This window comes from Micropterus salmoides, unplaced genomic scaffold (assembly GCF_014851395.1).
Source record: "Micropterus salmoides isolate LMB-PRFRI ecotype aquatic unplaced genomic scaffold, ASM1485139v1 Ms_hic_scaffold_2, whole genome shotgun sequence".
Lineage (NCBI taxonomy): Eukaryota > Metazoa > Chordata > Actinopteri > Centrarchiformes > Centrarchidae > Micropterus > Micropterus salmoides.
The window spans coordinates 47,282,302-47,303,747 of NW_024041150.1; the positions used below are offsets into that span (position 1 = coordinate 47,282,302).

The 21,446-nt window shown below is 45.2% G+C and overlaps 2 protein-coding genes across 5 annotated transcripts in view; one reads left to right on the forward strand and one right to left on the reverse strand.

Annotated features, from left to right (window-relative positions):
• Positions 1-7,244: 7,244 nt before the first annotated feature.
• tfr2 (transferrin receptor 2) lies at positions 7,245-18,291 on the forward strand. 3 transcript variants are annotated; one of them, XM_038731589.1, is made up of 19 exons: positions 7,245-7,562; positions 8,667-8,770; positions 10,125-10,160; positions 10,236-10,431; positions 10,514-10,700; positions 10,948-11,088; positions 11,161-11,269; positions 11,351-11,593; positions 11,682-11,821; positions 11,891-12,066; positions 12,137-12,256; positions 13,267-13,349; positions 13,458-13,521; positions 13,601-13,668; positions 13,823-13,893; positions 13,993-14,077; positions 14,250-14,474; positions 16,037-16,177; positions 16,523-18,291. In XM_038731589.1, the coding sequence occupies exons 3-19, from the start codon at positions 10,131-10,133 to the stop codon at positions 16,775-16,777; spliced, it is 2,334 nt and encodes a 777-aa protein (XP_038587517.1). In that variant the 5' UTR covers positions 7,245-7,562; positions 8,667-8,770; positions 10,125-10,130; the 3' UTR covers positions 16,778-18,291. The 3 variants fall into 3 exon arrangements, with proteins under 3 accessions (XP_038587517.1, XP_038587516.1, XP_038587518.1); XM_038731588.1 differs by lacking the exon at positions 8,667-8,770; XM_038731590.1 differs by lacking the exon at positions 8,667-8,770 and having other exon boundaries at positions 16,037-16,239; positions 16,523-16,663.
• A 2-nt stretch (positions 18,292-18,293) lies between these two features.
• Positions 18,294-21,446, reverse strand: part of LOC119912410 (disks large homolog 4-like) — a 35,380-nt gene continuing 32,227 nt past the window's right edge. For both annotated transcript variants that reach the window (XM_038731591.1, XM_038731592.1), the window contains one exon: positions 18,294-21,435. In XM_038731591.1, the coding sequence (XP_038587519.1) occupies positions 21,329-21,435 (107 nt within the window). In that variant the 3' untranslated portion in view covers positions 18,294-21,328. The remainder of the gene's footprint in view (positions 21,436-21,446) is intronic.

A 21,446-nucleotide genomic window follows, 5' to 3' on the forward strand; every position in this document is an offset into this window, starting at 1 on the left:
TCAATTAGGGAGACAATTTCATCTTTCAGTATTTTCTCGAAATTTTTCATCACAAGTGATGTTAGTGCAACTGGTCTGAATTCGTTCAATTCTCTTGGATTATTGGATTTCGGGACATTATGGTATTATAGTTGATGTTTTCCATATGGCAGGAATCTGAGCACACTCGATACACAGTGTTGTGAACACCCCACTGAGCTGGTCTGCACAGATGGAGTCTTGGCCAGCAGCTTTACGTACGTTTACTTTCTTGAAAAGATTTGTGACATTACCTTGTGTTTTCACTAGATCATTCTGTGGAACCAAAGATTTCCGCATTTCGGAGATATCGTTCACAAAGTCAGACCTTTCAAAACGAGAAAAGAAATAATTAAAGCCATTTGCCAAGTCAGCATCATCCACACCAGATACATAGATCTTCACTATCCTTTCTCCTGCTCTAGGCACCTGAAGAATGGTTTGTATACAGGCATGAGATAGACACTGCTGAGGTAAGAAGCAGGCATGAGATAGACACTGCTGAGGTAAGAAGCAGACATGAGATAGACACTGCTGAGGTAAGAAGCAGGCATGAGATAGACACTGCTGAGGTAAGAAGCAGGCATGAGATAGACACTGCTGAGGTAAGAAGCAGGCATGAGATAGACACAGGCATGAGATAGACACTGCTGAGGTAAGAAGCAGGCATGAGATAGACACTGCTGAGGTAAGAAGCAGGCATGAGATAGACACTGCTGAGGTAAGAAGCAGGCATGAGATAGACACTGCTGAGGTAAGAAGCAGGCATGAGATAGACACAGGCATGAGATAGACACTGCTGAGGTAAGAAGCAGGCATGAGATAGACACTGCTGAGGTAAGAAGCAGACATGAGATAGACACTGCTGAGGTAAGAAGCAGACATGAGATAGACACTGCTGAGGTAAGAAGCAGGCATGAGATAGACACTGCTGAGGTAAGAAGCAGACATGAGATAGACACAGGCATGAGATAGACACTGCTGAGGTAAGAAGCAGGCATGAGATAGACACTGCTGAGGTAAGAAGCAGACATGAGATAGACACAGGCATGAGATAGACACTGCTGAGGTAAGAAGCAGGCATGAGATAGACACTGCTGAGGTAAGAAGCAGGCATGAGATAGACACTGCTGAGGTAAGAAGCAGGCATGAGATAGACACTGCTGAGGTAAGAAGCAGGCATGAGATAGACACTGCTGAGGTAAGAAGCAGGCATGAGATAGACACTGCTGTGGAAAGAAGCAGGCATGAGATAGACACTGCTGAGGTAAGAAGCAGACATGAGATAGACACTGCTGAGGTAAGAAGCAGATATTAGATAGACACTGCTGAGGTAAGAAGCAGGCATGAGATAGACACTGCTGTGGTAAGAAGCAGGCATGAGATAGACACTGCTGAGGTAAGAAGCAGGCATGAGATAGACACTGCTGAGGTAAGAAGCAGGCATGAGATAGACACTGCTGAGGTAAGAAGCAGGCATGAGATAGACACTGCTGAGGTAAGAAGCAGGCATGAGATAGACACTGCTGAGGTAAGAAGCAGACATGAGATAGACACTGCTGAGGTAAGAAGCAGGCATGAGATAGACACTGCTGAGGTAAGAAGCAGGTATGAGATAGACACTGCTGAGGTAAGAAGCAGACATGAGATAGACACAGGCATGAGATAGACACTGCTGAGGTAAGAAGCAGGCATGAGATAGACACTGCTGAGGTAAGAAGCAGACATGAGATAGACACTGCTGAGGTAAGAAGCAGGCATGAGATAGACACTGCTGAGGTAAGAAGCAGACATGAGATAGACACTGCTGAGGTAAGAAGCAGACATGAGATAGACACTGCTGAGGTAAGAAGCAGGCATGAGATAGACACTGCTGAGGTAAGAAGCAGGCATGAGATAGACACAGGCATGAGATAGACACTGCTGAGGTAAGAAGCAGGCATGAGATAGACACTGCTGAGGTAAGAAGCAGGCATGAGATAGACACTGCTGAGGTAAGAAGCAGACATGAGATAGACACTGCTGAGGTAAGAAGCAGATATTAGATAGACACTGCTGAGGTAAGAAGCAGGCATGAGATAGACACTGCTGTGGTAAGAAGCAGGCATGAGATAGACACTGCTGAGGTAAGAAGCAGGCATGAGATAGACACTGCTGAGGTAAGAAGCGGGCATGAGATAGACACTGCTGTGGTAAGAAGCAGGCATGAGATAGACACTGCTGAGGTAAGAAGCAGGCATGAGATAGACACTGCTGAGGTAAGAAGCAGGCATGAGATAGACACTGCTGAGGTAAGAAGCAGGCATGAGATAGACACTGCTGAGGTAAGAAGCAGACATGAGATAGACACTGCTGAGGTAAGAAGCAGGCATGAGATAGACACTGCTGAGGTAAGAAGCAGGCATGAGATAGACACTGCTGAGGTAAGAAGCAGGCATGAGATAGACACTGCTGAGGTAAGAAGCAGGTATGAGATAGACACTGCTGAGGTAAGAAGCAGACATGAGATAGACACTGCTGAGGTAAGAAGCAGGTATGAGATAGACACTGCTGAGGTAAGAAGCAGGCATGAGATAGACACTGCTGAGGTAAGAAGCAGGCATGAGATAGACACTGCTGAGGTAAGAAGCAGGCATGAGATAGACACTGCTGAGGTAAGAAGCAGACATGAGATAGACACTGCTGAGGTAAGAAGCAGGTATGAGATAGACACTGCTGAGGTAAGAAGCAGGTATGAGATAGACACTGCTGAGGTAAGAAGCAGGTATGAGATAGACACTGCTGAGGTAAGAAGCAGGCATGAGATAGACACTGCTGAGGTAAGAAGCAGGCATGAGATAGACACTGCTGAGGTAAGAAGCAGACATGAGATAGACACTGCTGAGGTAAGAAGCAGGCATGAGATAGACACTGCTGAGGTAAGAAGCAGACATGAGATAGACACTGCTGAGGTAAGAAGCAGACATGAGATAGACACTGCTGAGGTAAGAAGTAGGCATGAGATAGACACTGCTGAGGTAAGAAGCAGACATGAGATAGACACTGCTGAGGTAAGAAGCAGGCATGAGATAGACACTGCTGAGGTAAGAAGCAGGCATGAGATAGACACTGCTGTGGTAAGAAGCAGGCATGAGATAGACACTGCTGAGGTAAGAAGCAGACATGAGATAGACACTGCTGAGGTAAGAAGCAGACATGAGATAGACACTGCTGAGGTAAGAAGTAGGCATGAGATAGACACTGCTGAGGTAAGAAGCAGACATGAGATAGACACTGCTGAGGTAAGAAGCGGGCATGAGATAGACACTGCTGAGGTAAGAAGCAGGCATGAGATAGACACAGGCATGAGATAGACACTGCTGAGGTAAGAAGCAGGCATGAGATAGACACTGCTGAGGTAAGAATCAGGCATGAGATAGACACTGCTGTGGTAAGAATCTGGCATGAGATAGACACTGCTGAGGTAAGAAGCAGGCATGAGATAGACACTGCTGTGGTAAGAAGCAGGCATGAGATAGACACTGCTGAGGTAAGAAGCAGACATGAGATAGACACTGCTGAGGTAAGAAGCAGACATGAGATAGACACTGCTGAGGTAAGAAGTAGGCATGAGATAGACACTGCTGAGGTAAGAAGCAGACATGAGATAGACACTGCTGAGGTAAGAAGCGGGCATGAGATAGACACTGCTGAGGTAAGAAGCAGGCATGAGATAGACACAGGCATGAGATAGACACTGCTGAGGTAAGAAGCAGGCATGAGATAGACACTGCTGAGGTAAGAATCAGGCATGAGATAGACACTGCTGTGGTAAGAATCTGGCATGAGATAGACACTGCTGAGGTAAGAAGCAGGCATGAGATAGACACTGCTGAGGTAAGAAGCAGGCATGAGATAGACACTGCTGAGGTAAGAAGCAGACATGAGATAGACACTGCTGAGGTAAGAAGCAGGCATGAGATAGACACTGCTGAGGTAAGAAGCAGGCATGAGATAGACACTGCTGAGGTAAGAAGCAGGCATGAGATAGACACAGGCATGAGATAGACACTGCTGAGGTAAGAAGCAGGCATGAGATAGACACAGGCATGAGATAGACACTGCTGAGGTAAGAAGCAGGCATGAGATAGACAAGGCATGAGATAGACACAGGCATGAGATAGACACTGCTGAGGTAAGAAGCAGGCATGAGATAGACACAGGCATGAGATAGACACTGCTGTGGTAAGAAGCAGGTATGAGATAGACACTCCTGTGGTAAGAAGCGGGCATGAGATAGACACTGCTGAGGTAAGAAGCAGACATGAGATAGACACTGCTGAGGTAAGAAGCAGACATGAGATAGACATTGCTGAGGTAAGAAGCAGGTATGAGATTGACACTGCTGTGGTAAGAAGTAGGCATGAGATAGACACTGCTGAGGTAAGAAGCAGACATGAGATAGACACTGCTGAGGTAAGAAGCAGACATGAGATAGACATTGCTGAGGTAAGAAGCAGGTATGAGATAGACACTGCTGAGGTAAGAAGCAGACATGAGATAGACACTGCTGAGGTAAGAAGCAGGCATGAGATAGACACTGCTGAGGTAAGAAGCAGACATGAGATAGACACTGCTGTGGTAAGAAGCAGGCATGAGATAGACACTGCTGAGGTAAGAAGCAGACATGAGATAGACACTGCTGTGGTAAGAAGCAGACATGAGATAGACACTGCTGAGGTAAGAAGCAGACATGAGATAGACACTGCTGAGGTAAGAAGCAGACATGAGATAGACACTGCTGTGGTAAGAAGCAGACATGAGATAGACACTGCTGAGGTAAGAAGCAGATATGAGATAGACACTGCTGAGGTAAGAAGCGGGCATGAGATAGACACTGCTGAGGTAAGAAGCGGGCATGAGATAGACACTGCTGTGGTAAGAAGCGGGCATGAGATAGACACTGCTGAGGTAAGAAGCGGGCATGAGATAGACACTGCTGAGGTAAGAAGCGGGCATGAGATAGACACTGCTGGTGTAAGAAGCACTAAAAGGTGCATAGGCAGGGATTTATAAGCCCCGCTTACTGAGCCATAGCATAAATCTAGCATGGTGTTCTTCTGTGTGGTAGAACAAGTCACATACTGTTCACACATCCTCAAAGTCTTTTTTAGATGTCAATGATTATAATCTCCAAGGATAAACTTGGGTGCTTCTGGGCAGTTTATGCGTGATGTCAGCGATCAGCTGGGCAGCAGCTGTGGCGTTGGATCATGGGTGAATGTACACTAATGTGAAAAAGAGCTGTTGAAATTCACGAGGGGCTGAGAGAATTAGACAATAATTCCACATCTGTGGTACATATCTTCTCTCTGATCACAACAGTGTTGCAGTACCTTTCGTTCACGTAGAAGCACACGCCTCCTCCTCGGTTTTTGCCGGTGATGTCCGGTGACCGGTCCATTCGCATTGGGCTTCCAAACCCAGTTAAGTTCAGGTCCGAGTCTGCATCACCGAGCCATGTTTCGGTGAAGGTAAGGAGACAAGTGTCTTTTACTTCCCGTTTAAACTTGGTTTAATGTTTCCAGCTCATCTATTTGTGTCTGAAAGACTGTACGTTTGACAGGAGGACCGAAGGAAGTGGCGGTAGTTTGCAGCGATTGTCAAGCCGAAGAGCCTTCAGTCTCCGACGTAGACCACCTCTTCTTCCTCGTTTCCGAGGACCTTACGTCTTAGTCGGCCTGCAAAGCTCCATTGGTATGCCCGTTCGCACACTGTGAAGCGCCCCATTCAAGCTCTCAATCCTGGATGGCACTTGATTTTTCTATTTATTTGCCCTATTGGAAAATGTAACGTTAGACTCGCGCTGCTGAAGCCAGTCGGGCAACGTTAATGTCTGTAATGAGACATGAGAGGAGTCCTCCTGAAGAATATATTTGTCATTAAATAGTGTGTAAGTGAAGCTCTTCAGCTTTTGGTGATAAAAATGGAACTTTAAGAAATCTGTGCATAGTTTCTCCAGAGAAGAATGAAGCAGCGTTTCCGCAGAACACTTTGTTTTACAAAGTCTTACTACAGAACTGGTGACCAGCAGTCATCACCAAAGGAAGAAGAGGAGGGTTGAACATATGAGGTAGTTCATTTTTTGCCATCAAAAGGAAGGCAGGTGGGACACTTTGGGTAACCATATCATACTGTTTACGATTGCACTGGAAATTTTGTACCAAAATCTTCAATCTTCAATTCAATTCAATCTTCTATTTCTAAAGAGAATGAAATGGGAGTAAAACTGTGTTTGTACAGTAGTTTCCAATATAACAGAACTTGTGAATGAAACGCAGACAGTTTCATAGAAAGTTTTGGAACATCAAAATCACAGCGTAAAAGTAAATAAATACCTGTAATTATTTCAAACACTTCCCTGGAGACACAGTACCAGAAGCTTCCACTGTTTGCTAGAAAGCATCTGAACCATTTAGTCTTTAAGGTTCCATTTATACAATCAAAGTCTGTAGCTGGTAGCCCACCATCTTCATACTCTTCAGTCGCTATTTTCAGATATCAGGGTTTTCATTTCCAGATGTAAGCAAAGTTTAATGTATTGATGGTATTGGCAGCTTTGTTGGGGACAGACAGAGAGCAGGCTGGGTATTTTACATCTGGAAAGGCTTTCCATTTTGGTTTTATAGATGCGGCAGAGAAAGATCTCTATTATCCAAGTGTTTGGGTATACTGCTTAAAAATAAAGGGGTGTTCTGTCGTGTCAAACGCTTTCTAGAAATCCAAAAAGAGAATAAAGCCGTCGTCCTTTATATGCTCATTATATTAAAGTAAATCAAGGACAAGGCGAACATTATTGTGTACCGATCCACCTCTCATAAATCCTGATGGAGTGTCACTTATTATTTGAGGAAGACCTTTTAGAAGACGATTTGAAAATATGTGTGTTAGCAAATTATAATCATTGTTTAATAGTGTTACTGTCTCCAGTTGTCCAAGATTTTGGGATCTTTGTTTGGTTTTGGAACAAGAATAATTACACCTTGCCTCAGCATCTGTGGAAGTGAGCGGTTGTTTAAAGCTTCTTTAAGTGATTCAAATAAAAGTGCTTTGATATGCTCCCAGAAATGTTTATAAAGGTTGGCCTCAGCTCATGGCTAGATTGGGAAACCCTGTGTTGACTTACCAAGTTGATAACCAGCGTCATGTGACCGCTGAGCATGATTGGCTGTTAGTGAAGCTGATAACAGACAGATACCCTGGGGATGGTGAACTGGCTTTGTAGCAGCCAGTGAGCAGCCATCTTTCTGTCTGATTAAGGTTCAGGTGAGACGATGTGATCATGAAGTCCGGCTGGAGGAACAGATTCATGATTTTATACAAGCAGAAATACAGCGTTCATGTTCTCCAGCAGGGACGTGTGCTCGCTTGTACCTGATTGGTCAGTGCGTATGTGTGTGTGTGGGGGGGGCAGTTTGGACTCCAGAGTCGACACAGAACAAACTGACTAACAGAAACAGACGGATGAACGAAGAGAGAGAAGACAAACAGGAGGAATAAACAAGGTCAGTGGATTGTTTTCGTTATTGATCAGCTGATTGATCCAGTCCAGCTTCCTGTGGTACTTCTTCATGAGTTCTGTTAACTCTTCAGCCTCTGAAAGACTTTTTGTCCGTCATGTTGACGTGTTGGAGACGTTCTTTAAGAGCAAACAGCTGTTACAAAACATGAGATTTAAGGTTGTAATCCTCAGAGACTGCTGCACCTGATAAATACCACCTTAAATCCAACACCTTAATCAGAATGAGGAGCTTCAGCTGACAGGTCAGACTCTGATGCAGGGGAAAGGTGGTTCCAGCAGGCAGCGTCAGTGTGTGTTTACTTACTGTTGATAAAGTTAACCACACAAACAGCACGCCGACCTCTGACCCCTCTGAGGAGCCAATCACAGCGAGCTGAATAAACTGAGGCCTCATCAGTCTCTGATGGAGTCTGACGCCTGCATGCTGCAGCTCTGTCATTTCCATCCAGCCTCATGTGTAGTTTGTTCACATCATTTACATTTTGTCTGAAACATCTGGGTTAATAAATCATTTCTACACAACGGCATGAATCATAACTTACACTGTTAAATATTGAATTGACATCGTGAGATGTGAAATAAAAATGATACTGCCTGTAGAAACCGTTCATGTGTTTTCGGTATCTGAACAGTGAAGTACATTTACACAATGTGGTAAACTGATATGAGTTCAGTATGAATACAGAAGAATTTAGCTATTAAAGGAAAACACAGGCTGAAAATAGGAAAAATCAGTTTTGAAGAAAAGTTAAAGAGGTGGTATTCTGCTCATTTTCTGTTTCATAATCTTATTTAGAGGTTGTACCAGAAAAGGTTTACATGGTTATATTTTTTGTCATACTGCACATTGCTGCAGCTCCTCTTTTAACCGTGTGTTGAAGGCTTTGTTTTAGCTATGGAGTGATACATCTTGTCTCTAAATGATCTTTGTTGGGAGTTGCACATGCGCAGTTTCTAGTTAAGGACTACTAGCCAATCAGATGCAGAGAAGGGCGGGTCAGCGAGATGCTGGAGCGAGAGTTTCAGAGTGGTGAGTTATTAATCTGTATCCATAAAGTTTTAACTGAGCTCTGTCTCTACATCACAGGAACAACTTTATGTCCACTGACTGCCTGGAGGGTAGCTAGTGTTTGGAAGGGAGAGGAGAGCTGTGTGCTGCAGCTCACCGTTTTCCCACCTCTGTTTTTGAAGGTGTGTTGAAGTAGCCGGAGTTTTCTGTGGGAGATGGGAACTCCCTTTGGGCTGGACTTTTGGTTATTTTCACTTTGCAAACCTATTACATGCACAAAAAGGTATATAACTCAATAAAGGAGAGAGAAATGGCCAAAAAGCATAATACCACCTCTTTAATTAGTTTCTGTAAGTTTCATTTGACAAAAACAAACATTTTGTTATTACAGTCTCAGTTTTTATGTTGTTATTTTGAGGCTACAGCTGTGATATATACCGTTGCCATGGTTGCAGGTGACTGCTGTAATAAACAGTAAATCCAGTTCTCATTCTAAGCTCTACTCACCTAACATTAGCATTAGCACAGCTAACTGTGCTGTGAAGAGAAGCTAAACGTGTTGATGTTTGAAAACATCTGGAGGATGATTCAGATGTTTGATTAATCAAAGTTAATTAATGAACTGACTCATTCCTTCAGACAACAACTGGCTGACTGAAAGTAACATTAGCGTTACACCAACAGCACCTGATGAAGTTACGTTAGCTTAGCTTATTATATCTGTGAGTATACTGCATGTTCATCCTCCCAGCTTGTCACATATTGACACTTAGTCAAGGCCCTTTGGCGTCACCTTTAAACAACCTGGGTACCCCCTTTTGACCTTTTTGACATATTTACATTTAGGGCTCTGCGGTTAACAAATATACAACTTCTGGTAAAGTTAGCAACAATAAATATGCAACGTCCAGTTAGACTTTCAAAAAAAAACCTAGCATTTTGAAACATTGCCATTTTGAAACGTTATTAAAATGTTGCAGTTAGGCTAGTTAGGTTAGGTTTACACACAGAAAAAGTACTTGGTTGGGTTTAGGCAACAAAACTTCTTGGTTAAGGTTAGGAAAAGATCATGGTTTGGGTTAAAATAACTACATGTCACTTACGTCAATTTATGTAACTTGCCTAAATTAAAATCCTTACTCAGTATTTTCTACAAATATCATATACCTACCTTTACCGCCAAAAACCTACACTACAGGGCTTCCCCCACTGTGTTGAACTATGACGCTATAGGGATCCCCAGTGCGTCACAAACTGACGCCAATTATTCATGTCCATGTGACGACTTGAGAGTGAGAACGGGTTGGTTTTTAGTCTCTCAGCAGACTCTCAGAGAACTTTACTGACAGACGACGTTACTGAATGTAAAAAGCTTCTTATTAACATCAGACAGGTAAATAAGAGAGATTATTGACTGCAGGAGCTGTAAAACTTTGCATTAATACAGTTATCAGTATTAATGCAAAGTTTTACACGTCTTTCACGTCATTATTTACTTTGTAAAATTAACTGTCTAACTGTCCGTCTGCCCTGCAGGTCGTCATGGACGCCATCAGGACTCGTCTGACGCAGGTGAGACATCCAGGTATACAAGCTCCTCCCCTCTCTTACCTGTAACCATGGTGACGCTTCTCTCTCTGTCTCCAGTCTTCCTCAGTAGGCGTGGCTGAAGATGAGGTGGGAGGAGCTCCGAGGGTGGAGATGAGGTTTGTGACGGAGGCTGAGGAGGAGGTGGAGGCGGGGCCTAGCAGTGACATCACAGCATTGGTGCTGCGCCATCGCCATGGTTACAGGAGAGCCGGCGTGTTCCTGGGTGTGTGTGGGGTCGTCATCTTCACCACAGGTACACACACACACACACACACCTTTCATTGGTCAGTTTGATCGTGTGATTAAAGTGGGTGTGGCCTGTCTCTCTTTCTTAGCGTTCCTATTGGCCTATGCAGTGTTTGGTGGGTGCTACCACTGCTCCCAGGTGGGGGGGCAGGAGGATGAGCAGCAAGGGGGCGGGGCTAAACCACCTGCTGAAGGAGGGGCGGGGCTTTACTTGGGAGAGCTGAGAGTGATGATGAGGAGGCTGCTGCAGGATGAAGATATCCACAACACAGTCAGGTGGTACACCGTTTACATGATTCATGTTTCTATTGATCACTGAAGACCTCTGACTGGTTCGTCTTCTACACTTCCTGTCTCCTCTCTGAACCAGAAAACCCACCAGTGAGCCTTTCTGCTGCACTGGGTCATATGTTCCTTCCTCACCATCATTTCTATTCTGTACTAGATAGATTTTGGTACCATGGTCATGTGGGCCGAAGTCCAGAAATCAGAACAGGTTGTTGAGTGTTTCTGTTTCCATCAGTCGGGTCAGCAGAGCGAGTCACCCTCCAGGTTCCTCAGAGGGAACCTCTCTGGCCTCAGAGATCCTGCGTCGCCTCAGACAGCTGCAGATGGATCACACCTGGACCGAGTCGCTGTACGCCACGCTGCAGTTCCCCGAGAGGTAGGTGCAGCAAAGGTCACGTCAGAGGTCGGAGAGAACTGGTGGAGAAAACAGGTGTTTGTTTGGGTGCAGGTCTCAGAGGAGCTCTCTGTGGCTGCTGGACTCTGCAGGAATGGTCTCAGAACAGATTCCCCTGAACCCGTCTGACTACTGTCCATACAGCGCCACAGGAAGTACCACGGTGAGGCAGAGACAGGATGTGTTTGTCACCATGGTAACCACAACCCCTGTTATCTTTACCTGTCTCTCTTTCTCTCTGCAGGGGGGCGTGGTCTATGCCAACTATGGCCGTCCAGAGGATTTTAATTGGCTGAAGAGTGCGGGCGTGTCTGTGGTTGACTCCGTGGTGGTGATGCGTGTCGGGGGTGGGGTCAGTTTTGCAGAGAAGGTCAGGTTGGCTGAAAGGAATGGGGCGGGCGGGGCCTTGATCTACCCCGACCCCGCCGACCTGCCGCAGGACCCCCGACGCCTTGGACTGAACACACACACTGCCGTGTCTGAACATGTAACACACACACATACAAACACACACATGTTCCATGTCTCGCTGCTCCGGACCAATCAGAATCTCCCTCTGTGTCATCCAATCACAGGTCCACCTGGGGTCAGGTGACCCCTTCACCCCCGGCTTTCCCTCCTTCAATCACACTCAGTTCCCAGCCATCCAGTCCTCCGGCCTGCCACTCATCCCAGCCTTGCCAATCAGTGCCACTGTAGCCTCCAAGCTGCTCAGGTGAGTCCACACCGCCTCAGGTTACCTGCCCAGGTGTTCTTGTGACCTCACTCCGTTTCTGTGTTTCAGCCAGCTGTCAGGTCCATCCTGCCCTCCGTCATGGCGGGGTCGGCTGCCGTATGTGAGCTGCGTGGTTGGTCCAGAGTTCAGCTCTGGACGCAGAGTCAAGATGTCGGTGCACAACGCCATGACGCCTGTCCTGCTCAACAACATCTTCTCCTCTCTGGAGGGCCGCGTCGAGCCAGGTACCACCGGACTGACAGACAGGTTCACATTTTTCATGAAGGGATCTTAATAAACTTATCTCTCTGTCAGACCAGTACATCATCCTGGGAGCTCAGAGGGACTCGCTGGGTCCAGGAGCCGTGAAGTCTGGAGTTGGAACAGCGATCCTCCTGGAGCTAGCTCGAACGTTCTCTGCTATGGTGAAGAACGGTAAGACTCACCTGGAGACAGGTGCGCTTACTGTCTTTTGCTGTTGATAGGGTGTTGCTGGTTTGGAGGGCATTGCCAATGTGTTGCCAGGTGGTTACTATGTAGTTGGTAGGTTGATGTTGTCACAAAGGGTGGTTCATGACTGAAGGAACTAGATCACTGGTACAAGCGGCAGAAATGGGTTTTCTCTCTTAGTGATAAGGTGAAAAGCTTAGGCAACTGTGAGGAACTCAATATAGTTGCTGCTCCTTTGCATTGGAAGGAGCCAATTCAGATGGTTTGTGCATCTCGTAAGGATGGACCCTAGGCGCCTCCAGGTAGGCGTTCCAGGCACGTCCAGCTGAAAGACCTAGGACTAAGTGGAGAGATTTTATCTTCATACTGGCCTGGGAACACCTAGGGATCCCCATTTCAAAGCTGGCTAATGTGGCTCGAAAGGGAGGTTTGGGATCTTTTGCTGGAGCTGCTACCCCCTCAACCTGACCTCGAATAAGCGGTTGAAGATGGATGGATAGATGCTATGGCACTGGGTGGATGGTGGGGTGTTCTGGCTGGATGGTAGGGTGTTCTGGGTGGATGATAGGGTGTTCTGGGTGGATGGTAGGGTGTTCTGGGTGGATGATAGGGTGTTCTGGGTGGATGATAGGGTGTTCTGGGTGGATGGGTGGATGGTGGGGTGTTCTGGCTGGATGGTAGGGTGTTCTGGGTGGATGATAGGGTGTTCTGGGTGGATGGTAGGGTGTTCTGGGTGGATGGGTGGATGGTAGGGTGTTCTGGGTAGTGGCTTGGATGTCACTAGGCTGTTGCTGTTGTCACCAACTAGTGAACTGGTTAGTGGAAGGCTGTGAGAGATTACAGGGATGGATACAGGAGTCAGGTGTCCAGAGTCTCTTAGCATGATAAAGGACTGGGTCTCTGGTGAAGTGGTGAATATCTGTGTAAGCTGATAGCACACCGCCCTCTAACTGTGGCTTTAATCACGGCAACTGGCTTTCTGCTCGTCTGTGCAGGTTTCAGTCCCAGACGCAGTTTGCTGTTTGTCAGCTGGGATGCTGGAGATTTCGGGAACGTTGGAGCCACTGAATGGCTCGAGGTTGGTCCAATCAGAAACACGTTCCACACCACAGGAAGGAAGAAGAAACATTTCAGCCACCTCAACTCTGACCTGTGGTTGCCATAACCTATGACCTCTGTTTGCCAGGGTTACCTGTCCATGCTCCACCTGAAAGCTGTAGCCTACTTCAGTCTGGACCAGGCTATCATGGGTAACACATCTCTCAGCCAATCACAGGAGACCTTCTTTAATGTGCCAGCCAATAACGACCGCTCTCTGTCTGTCTGCAGGTGATGATGTCCTGTCGGCCTACATCAGTCCTCTGCTGGTCGACCTGCTGGACGCTGCCATCAGACAGGTGAACCTGAGGGATGAAGTGTGGATTTATTTACTTCAGTGTTGCTTTGCCTTCATGTCATGTTACCATTTTGTCATATCTCATCATGTTTGTCGACATCAGCCAAAGCAACATAAAGTGTTTATGTTTTCATGCTTGTGTGTGCATGAGGCAGGTGGAGCATCCTAAACATGCAGGTCAGAGCATCTACAGCCAGGCTGAAAGAGAGGGCGGCAGCTGGAGGATGTGAGGCAGTAAACACACACAAACTAAATCATGCTCTAAATGCTGCAGTAAAGAAAGAGAAGAAGAAGACCTGCCTAAACTAAAGTTTCCTCTCCACAGAATGAAGCCGTTGTATCTGAACAGCGGAGCGTACAGTTTCACAGCGTTCGCAGGAGTTCCAGCTGTGGAGCTCAGATTCAGCGAGGTGAACTTTTAATAACTGACAACACGACACTGCTGTGCTATGCTAGGTATCTTTTCCATCTGTGTGTCGAGTTGTTCCACAGTGTGCAGGTCTCATGAGGCCATGTGATGTGTACAGGTGTACAGGTGTGCTTGCTTCAGGTTGATGTCATCAGATCTGTCTGTCCGTTCAGGAGCGAGCTTACCCGTTTGTCAACACGCCATTGGACAGCGCCTCCCGGCTACAGGAAGTGCTGGGGGGTCGTCTGGGGATCGCAGGGCGGAGCCTGGGGGAGCTGGTGGGGGAGATGGTGCTGAGATTGGCCCACGACCACATCCTTCCGCTCCGCATCACTTCCTACGCCCAGACAGTGCTGCAGTTCAGCGCCCAGCTCAACAAGCACTCTGCTGAGCTGCAGGTACGCTCTCTCACCTCACCTGTACATCCGGTATTTTTTGAGCTGCCTGAGGAAGTAAAATCTTTGTTCAGCTCTTGTGTTCAGTGTTAGTTGTCTACTTCAAGTTATTGCTAATTTGTGTTCCTAGGAATTTAAAGGAGTCAGTGATGGTGATTTGGTTGCTGTTTATTTGTATGGGTGTTTTGGGAAATGGCCTACGTCTAAAGTCAATAATGAGTTCCTGGGTTTTGGCTGTGTTGAGCTGGAGGTCATTGTTTGAACACCAAGTGACAGCTTGGTCCACGTCCATACTGGGTTTCATCATTATCTGAGATGAGGCCTGTTTCAGACTGGCTAGTGCCCAGCCAGTTGGCTAGCATGCTAGCAGTTAGTTCTTCTACTACATAGGTTTACCAACTAGCCCTATGAGCAGTCACTACGTCACCAGGTCTCTAGAACCAAACATTTTGCAAACTAGTGCTGCCGGGTGAGATTGAAATGACACTGGACACAAACTACATTCGGGGTTTTTTATTTCTCGACCACTCTCCAAATGGGAGAGGGGTATTAAAGGGATTTGGAAGATTCAACTGATTTATATTTCACAATGATTCTCCAATACAATCAAATTTACCACTTTATCAACTCACAACCCAAAATGAGCAATACAGTGGCTTGTACCTTAGGTTAACTTAAAATGTCCATACAAACTGTGCTAAATTAGTAACTCCATTTAGTACATAAATCTCAGTGCATAAATAACTGTAGTGGTAACTCTCCTAACAAAATCACATACTATCAGTTTCAGAACATGGAACATTTGGTACATTAATATCAACAAAAAGTTGCAGTATAACAACATGTACTGACTACAGTTTGCCTTGGTAATAACTCGTTTGCACGTATAGTGGCTGGCAGCCATCAACTCCATACTGCACTAAACAATAAAAACAAACAATAATGCTGGTACTGTACACAACGAATTATTCTGAACAGCTGACACCATCTGCAAACATCGGACCACTGAATCACCATCAGCAAAAGAACGTTACATTTTGCACCTGTATAAACTCATGTTAGTGCACAAGATTCCATAATTGTGTACAGAAGTAACATCTTAAACATATACCGATTTTGGAAGCTGGAAACACCCACGAGGCATGACTGAGTAAATCAAAACGGGAGGCTCTTCCCTTCCTGTATTGCTTTGCTTACTTCCTGCTTTCACTTTCTCTGGAGCAGCGCAATTTGGGGATACCTGAAAGGGCGCAGTGCCCACTAGTAACTTTAGTGTGAACATGACATTTTCCACTGGGCTACAGTAGATTCAGTTTTCTTTAGCAGGATTTTTGGTACTTAGCTAACATGCAGTGCAACATGCAAAGGTACCTCGCCAAAAACTACCAGTTAGCAAGCTGGCTGGTAACTATAAGTTAACACTGTCAATAAAAGAAGCATCTGTCTTTTGTTTTGAAAGTTTTTGTACTCATGTGTTTTTAAGTAACAAAACTCCAGCTCAACAAGCAGATGACAGAATATGTTGGAGTTCAAAGAGCTTTCTGTCTCTCTATTTATGTCTTCAGTCCAGAGGTTTGTCTCCTCAGTGGGTTTTCAGTGCCAGAGGAGATTACAGCCGAGCAGCCGAGACGCTGCAGAGAGCCATCGACTACAGCGACATGCATGACCCGACGACTGCTCGCTTCTACAACACTCGCATCATGAGGGTACAAATACTGCAAATGCTGCCGCTGATACCTCTCACCTCTGAAACGCATGCGTCATGAGGGTACAAATACTGCTAAAACTGCTGCTGACACCTCTCACCTCTCACACAATTACTGCAAGTGATTACTGATACCTCTCAACTCTGAAACGCTCAAATCAAGCCTTTAAATATGGCTGTTTTTACATTCTTGTCACACCTCTGACACCAAGACAATGGTTAGACCTCAATGCCTGCTCCATGCTTTCAAGGAAACGTCATTCAAACCGGAAACGTAGCAAACTGGTGCCCCTGGTCTATAGAGTTTAACAGAATAATAAAATAATTTCCTCTGTCTGTCCTCCAGGTGGAATACTACTTCCTGTCTCAGTACGTGTCAGTGGTGGAGACGCCGTTCCGTCACGTGATCCACGGCCGCGGTGACCACACTCTGACAGCACTTACTGAGCACCTGGCCTTGCTGACCTCCGACCCTGAACGCTTCGACGAGAAACGCTTCAGACGGCAGCTCGCTTTCTTTACCTGGACGCTGCAGGGAGCCGCCAACGCCCTGACCGGAGATGTGTGGAGCATACACAACACACACACATATACACACTGAGACACATGCACACTGTGACACACATACAGGTGCATCTCAGAAAGAATATTGTGAGAAAGTTCATTTGTTCTGTAATTTATGTCAAAAAGTGAGACTTTCATATATTCTAGATTCATTACACATAAAGTGAAATATTTTTTACTTTTTGTTTTAATCTTATATATCTTAACCTTTCTATAGGTTTATGTTTACCTAGTCATCAAAACAAATTCCTTGTATGTGTAAAAACAACCTTGCAATAAATCCGATTCTGATTACTCACTGATAGAAAGGTATCATCTGCATAGCAAAGAAATTTTATACTGTGGTTCCTAATGATATTACCCAGCGGAAGCATATATAAGGTGAATAAAATATGACCAAGGACTGAACCTTGCGGAACTCCATAGGTAACTTTGCTCTGAGAGGATTCGGCATTTACATGTGACTGGGTGTGATCTGATAAGTAATATTCAAACCAGCTTAAAGCAGTTCCTTTTATAGCAATTAAATGTTCAAGTCTCTGTAATAAAATATGGTGATCATTTGTATCAAATGCCACACTTAGATCTAACAAGACCAACACATGGACTAGTCCCTTAGCCAATGCAGTTAAAAGATCATTAGAAATCATTTTACCAGTGCTGTCAAAAATTCACAAAGATGATTTGCCACTGCTTTTTCAAGGATCTCGGAGGAGGTGATTAATTTTATCTCTGATAATTAGAATTTTGTTGTTAAAGTAGTTCATGAAAACGTCACTATTGAGATCAAGAGGGACACGCGGTTCAGTAGATCGGAGGCTTCCCGTCACTCTGGCTAGACTATTGAAGAGGAACCTGGGATTGTTCTGACATTCCTCGATTAATTCGGAGTAATAAGCTGTTCTGGTGCTACATAGGGCCTTCCTATACATTTCCTGCCACATTAAACAAGATTCTTCTTGATGAGTGAGACACCATTTCTTCTCAAGTTTCCATGATGCTCTCAAAGGAGCAACAGTGTCAAGTGTCATTCGGAGCAGTCCTGTATTTTGAAACAGAATTGAATTACACACTGATGCAATTGAATCTTTAAACTTCGCCACAGCACGATCAGATAGAGATCTAGAAGTATTTGCTTGGTGGCTTAAAGTCAAATAATTAGAACTCAGAAAATAACGAAGGACCATCAATTCTTCAATTTCAATTCCATATGTTAATACTAGGTCAAGGGTATGAACCGGGAGCACGGTACACTATAATCAATAGAATCTGCTGCATAGTTTTCCAGATTGAATTAGAAAGACTTAGAACAATGCTTTGAAAAGAGTCATAACTCATTTTGTGTTTTGACTTGACTAAAAGGCCTGAAACAAAAATAGCCACATCATTTGCTCCGACATGCAAGACTACACAGCAAATGGAGGCTGGGAGTGAATGGAGGTGAGGTGGAGAACCTCCTGTCTCCAACATTTAAGATCACCTTGTATGTTGATGTTCATGTCGTCAGAGTATGTGCAGTTTGAGTTGTAAATAAATGAATCTGAGACGAGGCCTTCAGGTTTTATAAGGAATTTATTTCAATATTTCAATAGTTGAATTTCATTAATAACTAATTATTTCATTTAACAACAAGCCGGTCATCCATCCAACAGCCTCCTTTATACTGGTGTAAGTGTGTGTGTGTGTGTCTGTGTGTGTTTTTGTGTTTCTCTACGTGTGTGTATTTCTGTGTGTGTTTCTCTGTGTGTGTGTTTTTTTGTGTGTGTGTGACAGGCTGATAAATATTCAGATATGATTTTATATCTTTTATAAAGAGTGTTTCTGTCAGTGCTCAGAAAGAAAAGACGACCTCGGGTAACCCCGCTGTGTGTGTGTGTGTGTGTGTGTGTGTTTGTATGTGTGTATGTGAGATGATATTACATCATCAATAATTCTGATTATTTTTATGATAATAATTATTATAATTATTCACATGACCCTGATATTCAGTCTAAAAAAATCCCCACTGGAACCATCAGAAACCATTCTGGGAGCAGCAGCAGCCATGTTGGATCCACCATCAGTCCCAGTTGCCATGGTTACACACCACTCGCTCTCACAGATGATGTCACAGATGGAGGACGACATTTTGGACCTCCCAAAGAACTGTGGGTAATGGAGTCAGGGCAGTACGTGCCTCACCCCCACGCTGTCCAGGTGTGTTTTGTGAGCCTGAAGCTTTAACTCTATCCCCAAAGTGATACTGAACGTTGTCTCTGGTTCCGGTTCAGGAGCAGGGAATCATGGGTACTGTAGTCCAGAATCCAGCAGGATTTTGGGCAGCATAGACCCACAGCCAGGGATTGTGGTTAGAGGATCGTTAGCTGGGACCTATGTGTAACATAGTCCATCTGTGCTGTAGATTGTTGGTGGTGTAATCCTTTTGCTGGAGCTGGGAACCGTGGGTAATGTAGTCCATAGTCTTTTGCTTAAAAATGGAAGTGTTCAGTTTCAGGTATACCTCCTTGTTGCCAAGCAACCAGAGAGAGACAGTGATCATTAAAAACGGTCCTAACTGTCCGTTACAAAAGAAGGGGGAGTATGGTGCAGAGGGATTGTTGTTGTTGTAGTCCAGATCAAAAGGGTTCAGTTATAGTCCAGTAGAAGGGGATTTAGGGTGTTGTCCAGATGAGAAAGGTTTAGGGTGCTATAGTCCGGGGAAGGGGAATAAGGTTGTTATAGTCCAGCAGAGGGATTGTCGGTAGGTGGTGGTCCAGATGGGGGGTTTAGGGTATTGTAGTTATAATGGGATTTAGAGTGTTGTATCCCAGTTGAAGGGGAATAAGGGTGTTGTAGTGCAGCTGAGGGACTGTGGTTGTTGTAGTCCAGATGAGGAGAATTTAGGGAGTTGTAGTACAACCAGGGATGTTCATTGTAGTCCTGGAAGATGTGGATTGTGAGTGTAATCCAGTAGAAGGGTGTTGTATTCCAGAAGGGGGATTTGGGGTGTTGTAGTCCAGCAGAGGGAACATCGGTAGTGTAGTCCAGACAAAAGGGGATTTAAGCTTTGCTTATACTTCTGCGTAGGTTCTATGTGCGTAGCTATGCCATAGCCATGCATTTATACTCATGCGTCGGTGTCTTTGTCATTCTGTAATTACACCCCCAAACGCTAGCTGGCGGTAGCGCTACAGCGTTGACTGGGTTGACTTTTGTCGACCAAGCAAGCTAACGTCTAGTTTAGCCCTCCGCTAACGTGAATGTGGATAAAAGTACGTACGTATACGTGTGGCCGGTATAGCCTTTTCAAATGTTAATGACAGAATCGATCACATTCTGATAGTTAAACGAGTCCTTTCGCTTGGGTCTTGACGGTCAAATACTATATTGATACACCGTGTTACAGCCGCTGGTTTGGCAGCGAGTAAAATTTACTTAAAAGCACGGGGAACTTCCTGTGTGCTTGAGGGCATTATGTAGTACCCTACGCCGTAGCTTGACGTGCACCTCCCCAAAAATTTAACTACATGACCACAAGAATTGTGATTGGTTGGTTGCGGATTGGTTGATAAAATCTAGAATTGATGCACGATTACGATGTTACCTGGCTTACAGGAAGTTAGCTTGCTCAGCTGGCAAAGTCAATACAGTCGACACTATAACGCTACCGCCAATTGCAGATTGCAGAACAACGCAGACACCAATGCACAAGTATAAATGCGTGGTTATGTGCGCAGCTTACACCATAGACTCGACGAAGTATGAATCAGGCTTTAGGGTGTGGTAGTCAAAAAGGGATTGTGGGTCTTTCGGTTCAGGCAGATGGTGATATAGGGTGATGTAGTCCAGCAGAAGAAGATTGTGGAAGATGAATCCAGCAGAGGGATTGTGGTTGTTGTAGTCCAACTGAAGTGTTCAATTTTAGTCCATTACAACAGGATTAAGGGTGTTGTAGTCCAGACAGAGGGGGGTTGTGAATATTGTAGTCCAGGTAGTGGGGGGTAATAGGGTGTTGTAGCCCAGAAGAAGGGGGTTGTGGGAGATGAAGTCCAGCAGAGAGGGATCATGGGTGTTGTAGTCTAGTGTTCGATACTTTAAGCCCTGAATAGACTGTGTGTTTGAGCCCCATCGTTTTATTTACAGTCACACAAGTCTTTATGTACACTACACACACGCACACACACATACACACAAATGCACACGCACACACCACTTTCACATCACATAAATCAATAAATAAATAGATAAATCAATAAATAAATAGGATAATATAAATACTTCAACACCAACTTAACTCTACAGTCCGATTCATTCATTACTGATAATACAGGATTATTGAATCCACACAAAATCAATCGATCCTCTCTCCATCTTTTCCTCTGACAGATGATGAGACAGACAGGTCCCCTCTTCTTAAAAAAACACATCTCCTGGTTGCCACAGCTACAGCATCCAATCCAATCAGTGTGCTCGTTTGTCATCCTTCTGTAGAAAAAGTAAAAAGACAAAAGTCCGCTCTCCATCAGGTCACGCCGCTAACAGGAGGAGGAGGGTGTGAGGGGTGGTGGCGGTGTCCGTGAAGATGACGCCCATGGCTGGCACTGGCCAATCAGAGTCTGTCGCGGGCAGGAACCCAGATGTAAGGGCCGCTCTGCTCCTCGATGACGGCTTTGACCAGGTGGTACACCTCCTCAAAGCTGTCGCCGTGCACGATGGCTGCACACACA